Consider the following 14256-nt stretch of genomic DNA (forward strand, 5'->3'; position numbering starts at 1 on the left):
CAGTTCATATTCACGAATTAATACCAATGCACGCTGTTTCCTTTTGCTCTCTTCTTTAAATTTCTTTCCATGAAGATAAACAAATTCTTGTCTTGTACGCTGCACTAGTTTTGGACTCATGGCGCGAGCGTTGACGTCATATGTATACAGTGTCGTCATGACGTAGTCTCGGTCATTTAACCTCGTTTTGTGTACGCAACTAGTGAAGTCTCGATTAATATGAGAGAGGGAGTCGATACACGAATTCCATTCGTCACATAACCCCATGGATCAAGATAATTATCCTATCCCAAGTAGATAATTATTCATCGTACGACGCTCTGCTCATATAATCTGCACCGTGGTTGTCCTTCCCGGGGATAACACGTACGGTGAACTCGTATGGCTGCAGTTGGAGGGCCCATCTCATCAGACGAGGGTTGTTCGGTTGTCGTTGGAGATGTTTGAGTGGGCGATGGTCTGTCTCAATGGTGAAGTGTTTCCCGTACAGATACCGTTCGAACTTTCCCACTCCCCAAACTGTAGCTAGGCATTCTTTTTCTACGGTGGCGTACCTACTTTCTGCTCCGTTGAACTTCTTGCTTTGGTACGCAACAGGTCGTAGAGTCTCTTCGTGCTCTTGCATGAGAACAGCACCCATTCCTTTGTCGGAGGCGTCCGTCCTTAGCACGAAAGGTTTGCTGTGGTCTGGCATACACAGCACAGGTTTCTGTGAGATTTTCTCCTTGAGTGTCTCAAAACTCCTTTTCGCTTCGTCGTTCCAGACAAGCTTGTCTGGGTTGAACTTCTTTGTCAGGTCGGTTAACGGAACAGCTATGTTCGCGTATGACTCGATGTAGGACCTGTAGAAGTTGCAGAGTCCTAGGAACGACCGTAGTTCCTTCTTCGTGGTGGGTGGGAGAGCGTCCTGAATCTTCTTGATCTTGTCGCTTTCTGGCCACCTTTTTCCACCTCCCACTTCGTGTCCGAGGTACGGCAACTCTGTGTAGCCTATGTAGCACTTGGAGGGTTTTGCTGCCAAATTGGCTTCTTGTAGCCTCTGTAGTACTGCCTTCAGAGCTGACATGTGCTCTTCCCAGGTTTCAGTTGCTATAAGCACGTCGTCCATGAAGTGGTGGACGTCTTTTCTTCTGATTGGATTGAGTAGCTTCCTCATCATGCGGTTAAACACCCCCGTCGCTGTTTTCAATCCAAACGGCATGTTGGCCCAACGAAATTGGCCCGCTGAAGTTGTGAATGCCGTCTTGTCTCTATCCTCCTCCTCTATTGGGATCGCCCAATATCCTTTCGTCAAGTCTAGCTTTGAAAAGTATTTCGCTTTTCCCAAACTTTGAAACAGATGGTCGACATCGGTGATGGGTTCAGCGTCGAACACTACCACGTTGTTCAGAGCTCTCAGATCAGAACAGAAACGGTACTTTCCGTCCTTCTTCTTTATCAGGACGATGGGAGAGTTGTATGGAGAGTTTGCAGGTTCGATGACATGCAACTTCAGCATTTCTTCAATTTCTTTTTCGACAGTTTCTACCATGGCGTGAGGTATGGGTCTGGGTTTCACAAAGACTGGTTTCTTCTCTGTCACTTCAATGGAACATTTTTCCAGGTTCGTCGTCTTTGGAACATCTGTTAGGAACTCTTCAAATTCTTCACAGATCATCTTCGCCTCTTTGACCTTTGCCTCGTCCAATTTCTCGTCGAAATGGATGTTCTTCACATTTTCGGTTCTTTGAGTTTCTAGGAGGGGTAACATCTTCTGAGTGTCATACTTGAAGATGTCATCGTCCATCGTGTTGTCCTCTTCCATGACAACAGCCACGACCTCTTCTCCTCCGTCTTCTTCGTCACTTTCTTCTTCGTTTGAAGCAGGAACGCTTGCTTGAGCAGATGAACTGGGATTGGGAGTGGCGGAACTCAATTCCCGTTCTTGGTACTCTTTGATGAGGTTGATGTGGTAGATCCGTGTTCTTCTGCCAACTTGGATCTTGTAGTCGAATTCATTCAACTTTTCCACAACCTTGTAGGGACCTGACCATGTAAGTTCCAGCTTGTTGTTCTTCACAGGGCGTAGAAGTAGAACCCGTTTTCCGACTTCTAGCGTCCTTGGTTTCGTTTTCTTGTTGAAGAAATGGGCTTGCTTGCTGGCCGCTTTCTTCAGGTTCTCACGTGCCACGTTGCACGTTTCTTCTATTCTGTTCCTGAGGTTGACTACATATTCCGCTGTAGTCTTCTGCTCCCCTGAGATTTCTTCTTCGGTCCATGTTTGGCGCAGCACTTGCATGGGTCCTTTGACAGATCTCCCATACAGCAGCTCAAACGGCGAAAATCCCATGCTTTCTTGTGGAGCTTCTCTGTATGCGAACAGGAGGGCGGGGATAAACGTGTCCCATTCCCTCGGTTGATCGATCGCTAACTTTTTCAGCATGCTCTTCAGTGTGGAGTTGAATCTTTCGACCAAACCATTCGCTTGAGGGTGAAACGGTGCGGTCATATGGTGTTTGATGCTGAGAAAGTCGTTCACTTCTTTCATCAGGTGGCTGGTGAACTGTGTGCCTTGGTCCGTTATCACTTCATCTGGGATTCCCAATCTGGTCCACATCTCCCAGAGAGCTTCAGCTACGGTGTCTGCTTGGATGTTTTTCAGGGCTACGGCTTCGGGGTATCGGGTAGCGTAGTCAACAGATACCAAGATGTATTGTTTCTTGCTCTCCGACATAGGTTTGACCGGGCCGATGATATCCACCGCAACTCTCTTGAAAACTGAACTGATGGGTGGCATCCTTCCCAGAGGGACTTTCTTTGTCTGACTTTTCGGTGCAGTTCTTTGGCATGTGTCACAGGACAAGCAATACCTACGAATGTCTCCTGCACACCCTGGCCACCAGAATTCTGCTCTAATTCTGTCAGATGTTTTTCTTTGACCTAAGTGTCCTGCCATGGGGTGATCGTGACCAAATGAAAGAACTTTGTTCCTGAGTTTCTTCGGAACGATTACTAGTGAACGGTCGTTTCCGTGGCGATCTTTCGTTGTTCTATACAGGATTTCTTTCTTGTATGAATACCGTATCCCATTGATCCCTTCTGGAGAGTTGGCAAATTGCCTGATGGTCTTCAACGTAGGGTCACTTGCCTGTTCTCTCTTCAGATCAGCTGGCGAATACAGTCTTTCTTCTTCCTTGACTCCCTGTTTGTGACTGCAGCTTGGTTTCTGGGCGTCTACTGTCGCTTGTGCTCTCGTGGTAACAACAGCTGCTGTCCCAGGGTACCACGCTGGGTCTCGAACAGGATATGTGGGAGTCAATTTCTTCTCTTTACCTAGTCCATACCATTTACCTATGAGGACAGGGTAAATTGGGTCGTCCATCACCGTTACTTCTGTCTCGGAGTCAAAGTAGGGTGAATCGATGTGCACCACGGCGGTGTGGTACATCTTCTTGGAGTCTTTTTCTGCCAGAGTAGTCTCCTTCATTTTCGCTGAATATGCCTCCTTTGGCACAAACTTCTTGCTGACAATGATACCAGTACATCCAGTGTCTCTCAAAGCGTTGACAATTGTTCCATTCAGCTTCACTGGTACCACTTCGGCACATTTCTTTTCCTTGCAATTTCCGCAAAGTTTTTCTAAGAGGATCGGTGTCTCAAGTGTATCTTTCTTTGATGAAACTGCACCTGCTGTGTCTCTCTTGTTTGGACAATAACGAGAGACATGCCCTTGCAATTTACAAATGAAACAACATCCAGATGCTCGCAGTTTCTCTCTCTCGGCGTCACTCAACTTGGCCTTTAGAGTTTGATTTGCGGGTTTTGTTGATGTAGCAGCTATTCTTGTTTCTTCTTGGGGAGAACGACGTTTTTCAGGCTTGACGTACGTTGATGAAGTTTTGACGTTCGATCTAGATTGTTGATATGTGTTGGCTATCATCCCAATCTCTTTGGCGCTCTTAGGGTCTCTATCCCTAATGTGAACGGCGAGGTCAGGAGGAAGGGTGTCCAACACCTGCTCACGGACCAACAAATCTTTGAGATCTTTTACATCTTGGTCGCATTCTGCTAATTCCACCCATTTGTCTAGATACCGTTCTAGCTTCGTGATGTGCTCTTTATACGTGTCAGTGGCGCTTTTCTTGGTTTGGCGAAACTTCTTTCTATAATCTTCGCTAGTGAGTTGGAAGCCCTCATACAAAGCGTGTTTGAGAGTGTCGTAGTCATTAGCGTCTTCCTCGTTCAGCTTTGAGAAGATGACTCTCGCCTTACCCTTCAGAAAGTACACTACACGTGAAGCTTTTGCTGCATCACTCAGGTTACAGTCTCGAGCATAATGCTCGAACTGATGGAACCAGCTCTCGATGTCATCACGGTCGTCTAGAAAAGGAATCTTGGGCTTGAAACCATCATCTTCGCGAATACGTCCTGGCGAGTTGTTGTTCCTGTTGCCCTCTTGGTTGGCGTTCTGGATTTTCAACTGTTCCAGTTGGAATTGTCGTTCAGCGTCACGTTCTAGCCGTAGTCGTTCCTCGCGATCAAGAGTTTGTTGCTTCTCTTTCTGATCAAGAACAAATGCACGCAACTCGGCTCCTTCTAACCCCAACAACTGTCCTTCGGCCAATAGCTGTCTAGTCAACTCTAGCGGATCTACACTTGTGGACTGAGACATATTTACAGGTGACACGTCCGTGCACGCCTGTGGATCAACCTCTTCGTCGTTACGGTTGCTGTCAACTTGAAGAGATATATGAACACTCTCTTCTTCGTCAGCAGGAACTGGTAACGAATCTGTCACCTCTTCCCGATAGTTACTGACAGTAAGGGTTTTTCTTCCCTTCTTATCTGCGGTCACTATGGGAAGAGATTTGTCGGCCGGCTGTTTCCGTGCCAACTGGGCTGCGATGGTGGACCTTCTAAAATTATGAGCTGGGGAACTGTCGTCACTCATAAGTCACCTCGCGTATTATTCCAAAACGTACAAAATGTATGTTGCTCAAACACCGTCGAGCTACTAAATTTCGGATCAAATTACAAAAAGAAACAGTCGGGCGGCGCCTTCGTGCACAAAATGCAAGTCCTAGTTTAGCTCTACTTCTACTGTACTTTGAAATAATTCTTCAACGTATGTTACGTTACGTTTCCACACAACCACCCAAAGAGTTATGTTTCCACGTTCTATCGTGAGTCAGTTTACTTCTATCTACCAACGAGAACTTACACTGTAAACTTTATTTGACTCTTTCTGGCGAAAAGATCAATCTTTCACTCGATCGAACGTTGAATATACAAGATGTATCAACTCAACTGTCAATTCGCATCATTTACTGTGTAGATTAATTTACAGCCACTTCTACAGCAAGTAAATACGACTGATATCCACAAGTCGATTATATAGGGCTTCACAGGGAAATACAGGTATTAAATCCTTACCTCTTAGGTACCTGACTCCCACCAACCTCCCGCGTAATTTAGAACAAACTAAGGGGAATGATGGTTCCGATAGTACGTGTAAGAATACTATCACACTGATGAATTGGAACACCACAAATAAAATCGGGAGCTAACAAATCAAAAGTGGTCTCGCTAAATATTGATTTTTTAACGTGTCGTTTCAGCTGACAACACTTCCAGTTTTTATTTTACCGTGTGATAGGGCACACGTTGAGTTATAGATCTGTGATAAGTAATATAACTAAAGGTAAATAAATAAAATTATATGATGAGACGATGGCGATGAAGTACGAACATATACAATACAAATCGACATGCAAGAAACCTACAGCAATTTTGAAACGAGAAAAATTTGGAACGGCTGGATCGAAAGTAAAACGTTGATTCAATATCCCGTGACTCGAGCCCCCATTGTGACGTCTGCTTCTCGTTCTAGGGCTGATCAGTGTTTAACAGAGACAAGTGCAAAGAAGTAATAAGAAATTTAATAATTCTGTACTTTCAAAAACATGCACATGATCATTCTTGCAGACATCAATCCCTTTCTCTTAGAATCTTCAAATGAAAGTTTTATAGATTATGATTTCGCTGGTGTGATTTCACACACACGTAACAACATTGTCTTTCTTCTTCTTGTTGCGTAGACGTTTGATATCGAAGCGCGGAACGTACTTCTTCTTCTCGTTGCAAATGTATTTCGGTTTACACAAATGAAGACATGAAGTTAATGTTCACAAAATATAAAGTAGTCTACTCATCATGATAAACTCGATCTGGGTGACACTTGGGGACGTTGGTGGTTCCTTCCGTGGTTACCGCTGACGTTGCCCTTCCCACAGTGTTCACACGACATCATTTACATAAGCATTGTACACCCCTGTACACTTGCACCTTCTGCAACACACACGTGCAATATCTGTTATTATCAAGTATGATTTCCATCGATATCATTCAATTTGTTTCTCTAAAACAAACACAGAAACAAGAGTTCACAGACTGACACAAACACATGGAAAATGAACAATACCTGTGTTTTCCTGTGAATCAATAATGTTAAAATGTATTAGCGTGTTTTACCTGCGGTTAGTGGACCTTTGGAGATCGCAAAAATGTGGAAATCCGTCCACGGAAGGTGAAACATATGCTGGTGCAATCTATGTGGCTTCGTTGATTGCTGCCATCTTGGAGTCAATGAAACGGTCAGAGCATTGCATCCTAGCAACCTCAACTGAATATATGTACAGTTCATATTCACGAATTAATACCAATGCACGCTGTTTCCTTTTGCTCTCTTCTTTAAATTTCTTTCCATGAAGATAAACAAATTCTTGTCTTGTACGCTGCACTAGTTTTGGACTAATGGCGCGAGCGTTGACGTCATATGTATACAGTGTCGTCATGACGTAGTCTCGGTCATTTAACCTCGTTTTGTGTACGCAACTAGTGAAGTCTCGATTAATATGAGAGAGGGAGTCGATACACGAATTCCATTCGTCACAATCGACAAGGTGCAAAAATGGGTAACAGAGAACGGTTTCAAATTTTCCACCAGCAAAACTGTCTGTATGCATCTTTGCAAACAAAGGGGAGCCATGCCAGAACCCTCTCTGGTCCTGAATGGTAATCCTGTCAAGGTTGTTGAAGAATTTAAATTCCTAGGACTGACCTTTGACCGTCGACTAACATTCCTTAAACATATCCAGTATCTGAGAACATCATGTCTGAAAGCTCTGGATGTATTGAAAGTGGTTTCTCATACGGACTGGGGTGCTGACCGCACAGTCCTACTCAGACTTTACCGTGCTTTAATCCGATCCAAGTTGGACTATGGTTGTGTCGTCTATGGTGGAGCCGCAAAATCCAACCTAAGGCTATTAGACACAATACACCACCAGGGTATACGTCTTTGTCTGGGAGCTTTCAGGACGTCTCCAGTACAGTCCTTATATTTTGAGGCCAAAGAACCCTCTCTGAGGCTGCGACGCCTGAAACTCACCCTAAATTATGTGTTGAAACTGAAAGCTATGCCTACAAATCCAGCCTACCAATGCGTATTTCAACCACAATGCTCTGAATTTTTTTAAAGTCACCCAAATGATCGAGCACCTCTGTCTTCTCGGATTCAGTCACATCTGGCCGAATCAAAGATAAAACTCGATCATGTTAGTGAAAATCGACGGACAGAAACACCTCCATGGACATTGTGCCAGATCCAGTTGTTCGACTCGATCTGACAAGGTTAAAGAAGTCAGAGACAAATGATTTGATTTTTAAACAGTGTTTTAGCCAGTTCTGTACCGAGTTTCCTTCCCATCAACGAATATACACTGATGGATCCAAAGCTGAAAGTAAAGTGGCATCAGCTTCTGTCACTGGTCCTAAACTCGATAGGGCCTTTTCGGCCCGTCTTCCGGATGACAGTTCTGTATTTTCTGCAGAGTTGAAAGCTTTACAGCTAGCTCTGAAACGGGTATATCAGTCAAAAAAGAAAGACTTCCTGATTCTGTCGGATTCCCTATCGGCTCTTACCGCCGTGAAGAGAACTCAGCTAGATCACCCACTGTTGGTCGAAATCCAAGAGCTACATGCATCTCTGATTGAAGAAGGCAAAAGGATTGTGTTTGCATGGGTGCCATCCCATGTTGGAATTAGAGGCAACTCTGCAGCTGATCAAGCTGCTAAAGAAGCCAGAGAAAGACTCATCACTGACAAACACACAAAGCATTCAGATTTCAGAACTCGCACCAACATGTACATAAAGTACCTATGGCAGAGTGAATGGGACGAATGTGAAGAAAATAAACTTCATAAGATCGTCCCCCAGCTGTCGGACAGCCTACCCCAATGTCGCCTCAACAGGAAAGAAGAGACAGTTCTCTGTCGCTTACACATTGGGCACAGTCACATTACACATTCGTATCTGCTGAAAGGTGAAGATCCACCATACTGTTTTGGATGTGACGAACCATGGACATTAGAACATGTTCTCACAAAATGTGTAGACGTTCAAGAATTTCGAGACAAACACTACAATGCGGAAACACTGAAGGTTTTATTCCGGGATGTTCCCCCGGACAAGATTTTTAACTTTTTAAAAGAGATCAAGATTTTTTACAAGATTTAAAGTACCAGAAGTGAAAATTATTAATTTTTAGAACCTTCTTTTACAGTGATAGATTTGAATGTAAATAGTCTGAAACGTAGAACTTGCCATATGAAGGGAAAAGAAAATAACTGCATCGGTCTCGAATAGCAGCTAGCATCTGCTGAAGAGACATTAAACCCCAAAAACCAACCATCTAACTGGATTTCCACCATTTTGAGAAATGGCCACGTAAAGATTTCAACCCCTTATAAAAAATAGTAAACACAGGATTGCAGCCCTCATATTTTACACACTTGACTTAGAGGAAACACTGGTCATGCACACTAGTAATCAATTTAATTGAACAACTTTTCCATATGCAGTATAATTTGTTCTGCTTCCAGAATACACTCCTGCTCTTTTCTCAGTTCTGGAGCTAGAAAAGCCCAGTGCACCATAGCTGCTTCTGACTTCCACACAGACCCCACTGTGGCCTGTGCTACAGCAGTCAGAAGCAGCCTCCTCACACATAGCATGTTCTGCTTCCAAGCAAAGCTTATACTGTACATTAGTTCAAATCGTTTTTCAAAGTTTATTACCGTCATAAACAAACAAATGTCAAGTCACTTGCAAAAATATCATCAAGGACTCATGTATTCATTCATTGTGTGGCCTAATGAACGCAACACGCATAAATAAAAATTAAATTGCCGGTACTTTTCATAGCGAAAAAAACCCACCTAACAAAAACAACACACTGACACACACACAAAACTCTCTCTGAAATCATTACACTTTTTTTTTTATTGTGTTTTTTAAGAAATCCCAACGGTAATCTTATGTTGTATCAGCTCATATCGTTTTGCGTTACGCACAAAACTACAAACCCAATAACACCAACAACAAACCAAACGAACAAAGCAGCAAACAAGCAAGCAAACAAACAAATAAACACAAGGCTGAAGGCGCATTTTAACCACACAATGCAAATGGTAACAAAATCACGAGCTTTAGATCCTGACTGCATGCTACTCTGTTCATTATCAAGAAAACAAATTGGCATTCTTACCTTTTGTTGTACTTACCTTTTGTTGTACTTACCTTTTGTTGTACTAGTCTTAGCCGTTTGACCAGTTATTCCTGTGTAAAATTCATCTCTGAGTGTCTTCGCTTTTCGAACACACCTTTTCCCGTAGTCCCGGGTTGCAGAGTCTTTAAGTTCGGCTGAACTTCTTCTCATGAGGTGTCACATTGGATGCTTCCTTCATCGATGACAGAATTTTTTTTGTTGGGGTTCCATAAATCCATAAACAGATGGAAGAGATGCTGTGGTAGTTTCACCTAAAGGAGCAGTGTCTGACATATACTACAAGCTGATGTGAATACACCTACAGGGTAACAGAAACTGTGGAAGCACACACAGGAGAAAGATGTACAGGAGTTGGGTAGCTTGATTCATTTTTGAGGGGTGGAATCACAATCAGCAAGTATTGGAGTTGATGCATGACTCGAACAGGAGGATAACCCCCCATTCACCATGTTCTCAAAAGGATCTTCGATTGAAGAAACAGCACAATCGTCATATTTTGGGGTAGATTTTGCCAATGGAGACGCATCAAAGTCATCAGGTTTCACTTTTAGCATTGGCAGAAAGGAGATTATGCAACCGTAATCCGTGAATCCGAAGGACAGTCTCCTGAAATGCATGGTGCTTCTTACTTGCCTGGACGGCCTGATGATTCATCTCCTTTCAAACAGCGTCTGCAAAAGACATGGATACTATGAATTTGATCTCCTTTGAACAGGCAATTACTACATGTACTTCTATTTTAAAATTATTAACCGATAATTAAAAAAAGGTAATTGCCTCCGTATTATCGCTTCTGCGTTAAAACTTTGGATAGTTTTCGTGTTTCTATTCACACAAACAAATGAAACATTAGTACTTGATTACACTCTGACCACTCATGCTCATCAGTTTGACATTGTGATAACCTCTGAATAACAAAATATATTAGAGTCAATTAAACTGACAAAATCCATCAACCAAATCATTCATCTATCCATCTTTACAAGCATACACAAATACTGTAAACACTCACTTACATTTTTTAAAATTTTTTTAACAAACACTAAAGAGCTGCATGGATACACTACAACATTAAGGCAGGAGCACATGCACACACCGTCACACACACACACACACACACACACACACACACACACACACACACACTGACACAAACAAACACACACGCGCGCAAGAACATTCACGCTGAAACAAACACATTTACCTGCCTGTGTTTTACAATTAGGAAAACAAAACACAAAAAGCTAGGAATCAGTTTGCAGATACAGGATTTAGACTGAATCAGAAGGTTAATCCCCTATATATTTAAAAAAGGAATCTGAATTTCAGCTTTTATGGTCTGTTCAAATGGGGAAAAACATAATACATAAAGATACTCACTTGAATCTGTGTCCTGACTCGAGCAACAGCCAAATTGACTGTGCAGCAGATGTAAAAATGGCAGAGAGCTAGCTGTTCTCTGTTCCAGTGTTTTCAGAAAGTGGACCATCCTTTTGTCAGTTTAGGACACCACCCCCCACCCCCTTGCACCCACTTTACCACCGACCCCCTCCCTGGCCCCAACCCCCTTATTACCACCCTCCTCCCTCAATATCAAGGGACTGCATCTTTCCCAATTCATTCTTCATTCACTTTTTATCACAGGAAAGTTAATTGTGTTTAAACCCTGTACATCCGGAGTCAGGAAGTAGCTTGAAGTAGAAGCTTTGATTTTGATATGAGTGACTTGGAATCATAGGCTTCATCGGGTTTCAGTGGGCATTTCTTCACATGTCTCCACAATTCAGCTTTGTAATAAAAGCCAAAGCATGTTGGACAAGGCAAGAAATCGCGTACCCTCCGATTTTTGGAAGGTCTTTTGACCACAACAATCCCAGTCCCACCTTTTTTCAAGACCTCAACATTATGCTTGAAGTTACCCAAGTTCCTAAGCCTAGTTAACTCGCTATCGTAAGCGCCTTTTTGGTTGGTTTCTTTGAAGGTGCACAGCATAGCGATATCTCTTTCGTTTTTATGAACCGTGAGCATATGTCTTGGAAGGGCCAGTTGACCTTTGCCGCAGAAAAAGCAATACTGAAGTTTGTTGAGTGCATACTTTCTTTTTCCGGTCCCCGGCTTGGCATGTTCAACTGCACACACACAACATTATCAAATTAATGACTGCATGATCTTTCATCTGTTGAATGATGTAAATACTGGTGACCTGTTTTAGTTCCCACAGTCTATCAAATTCCTTTTTCTGTTGACAGCAGACTCTACTACTGCTAGTTACACTATTCTGTGTGCTGGAGGAAATCCTACACCACACAGAAAGGGCCAAGACCAGATACCACTACCGCTAATGTGCGCTTATCTGGCTGCGCTGAGAACACGAAAAATGACTGTGACACAGCAAGCAGAAGAGGTCAGGTGACGATGGCTGCATCTGGCTCGCAGTGAAACACTCCCCTTTCCCCACAGGCCTTAGTAGCAGAACAGACTAAACTGAACTTAGCACGTTCTGCTTCCAACCTGGATGGAGTTAGAGGGTTCTGCAGGCATGAAAACTTTCTCTTTTCAGCGGAAATTCCGCCGTTTTTTTGTCACACTTTCGCCTTTTTTTTTTAAATTTCTGCCGGAAAAAAAAGAAGACCCCCCAAAGAAAGAGGCAAAACGAAAGACGTGGCAAGCGTTACTCCCGCCACTGCTCAATTGGATAAACCGTAAATTGCAGAGTCCGCAAACAGACCGATTCGAGCCTTTCTTCACTGCCTGCCGCGCTCGAACACATTTTTCTCTTGGAAATTCGGAGGTTTCCAAAGTTTGCGATGACCCTCTAACAGATGAAATGTGGCGATTTCAACAGCGTGGGGCCGCGAATCGGATCATAAACTACTCACAAAAAGTTAGGGAACACCCTTCATTTTCATGTGTTTTTGCAAATCGATGCTATTGTCAAAACTGAATGGTAATCCTGTCAAGGTTGTTGAAGAATTTAAATTCCTAGGACTGACCTTTGACCGTCGACTAACATTCCTTAAACATATCCAGTATCTGAGAACATCATGTCTGAAAGCTCTGGATGTATTGAAAGTGGTTTCTCATACGGACTGGGGTGCTGACCGCACAGTCCTACTCAGACTTTACCGTGCTTTAATCCGATCCAAGTTGGACTATGGTTGTGTCGTCTATGGTGGAGCCGCAAAATCCAACCTAAGGCTATTAGACACAATACACCACCAGGGTATACGTCTTTGTCTGGGAGCTTTCAGGACGTCTCCAGTACAGTCCTTGTATTTTGAGGCCAGAGAACCCTCTCTGAGGCTGCGACGCCTGAAACTCACCCTAAATTATGTGTTGAAACTGAAAGCTATGCCTACAAATCCAGCCTACCAATGCGTATTTCAACCACAATGCTCTGAATTTTTTGAAAGTCACCCAAATGATCGAGCACCTCTGTCTTCTCGGATTCAGTCACATCTGGCCGAATCAAAGATAAAACTCGATCATGTTGGTGAAAATCGATGGACAGAAACACCACCATGGACATTGCCAGATCCAGTTGTTCGACTCGATCTGACAAGGTTAAAGAAGTCAGAGACAAATGATTTGATTTTTAAACAGTGTTTTAGCCAGTTCTGTACCGAGTTTCCTTCCCATCTACGAATATACACTGATGGGTCCAAAGCTGAAAGTAAAGTGGCATCAGCTTCTGTCACAGGTCCTAAACTCGATAGGGCCTTTTCGGCCCGTCTTCCGGATGACAGTTCTGTATTTTCTGCAGAGTTGAAAGCTTTACAGCTACCCTTACAGAAAAAAAGGCCCTGTGGCGAGCCTCGCAGCGAGGTCGCAGCGAGCCTCGCAGCGAGGTCGCTGCGAGGCCGTAATTTACCATGCAAATTAAGTTTGCTGCGACTAAGTCGCAGCTAGCTGCGATGTAGTTATATATCCTTATATGGAGATCCCACCCGCGAGCTTGATGTGATGAGGTCGCGGCTAGCTGCGATGTTCCCTGCGAGCTTGCCGCGACCTAGCAGCAGCTAGCCGCGATGTCCTGGACCCCTTACTGTGAGCTTGCCGCGACCAGGTCACAGCTAGCCGCGACCAGGTCACAGCTAGCCGCGACCAGGTCACAGCTAGCCGCGACCAGGTCACAGCTAGCCGCGATGTTCCTGGGATCATGCTGCGGCTTGCCGTGATCTAGTCGCAGCTAGCTGTGATCTAGTCGCAGCTAGCTGTGATGTAGTCGCAGCTAGCTGTGATCTAGTCGCAGTTAGCTGCGATCTAGTCGTGGCAAGCCGCGATGAATTATTATAGACCCAAGCAGGTTACAGCTAGCCGTGACCAGGTCGCAGCTAGCCGCGGTAACCCGGACCTGTTCCTGATAGTCACAGCTATATACCGCGATTAGGTCGTAGCTAGCCGCGATTACCTCGCAGCTAGCCGCGATTACCTCGCAGCTAGCCGCGATTACCCGGACCTATATGTGGTAGTCACAGCTATATATCCGCGACCATGTCACAGCTATAGCTAGCAACGACCAGGGTGAGCCGGGATATCCCTGGCCTGTCCTCCAAATTCTTACCACGTACAAGCTTTCCTTGAGCCAGCTGCAGCTACCTGTGCAGTTGTCACGGTTTACTGCGATGTCCATGAAATAATCAAGCAA

General features: G+C 44.0%; 1 protein-coding gene and 1 long non-coding RNA gene across 2 annotated transcripts; both read right to left on the bottom strand.

Annotated features, from left to right (window-relative positions):
- Positions 1–1163: 1163 nt before the first annotated feature.
- LOC138946611 (uncharacterized) lies at positions 1164–4930 on the bottom strand. Its single transcript, XM_070318055.1, has 2 exons — positions 1338–4930; positions 1164–1179 (listed from the first exon to the last, which is right to left on the bottom strand). Exons 1-2 carry the CDS (start codon positions 4928–4930, stop codon positions 1164–1166), a joined length of 3609 nt encoding a protein of 1202 aa, XP_070174156.1.
- A 972-nt stretch (positions 4931–5902) lies between these two features.
- LOC138947820 (uncharacterized) lies at positions 5903–6927 on the bottom strand. Its single transcript, XR_011449829.1, has 2 exons — positions 6511–6927; positions 5903–6327 (listed from the first exon to the last, which is right to left on the bottom strand). It is a non-coding gene; the product is annotated as an uncharacterized lncRNA (long non-coding RNA).
- Positions 6928–14256: the final 7329 nt, after the last annotated feature.

Source organism: Littorina saxatilis, linkage group LG14, assembly GCF_037325665.1.
Source record: "Littorina saxatilis isolate snail1 linkage group LG14, US_GU_Lsax_2.0, whole genome shotgun sequence".
Lineage (NCBI taxonomy): Eukaryota > Metazoa > Mollusca > Gastropoda > Littorinimorpha > Littorinidae > Littorina > Littorina saxatilis.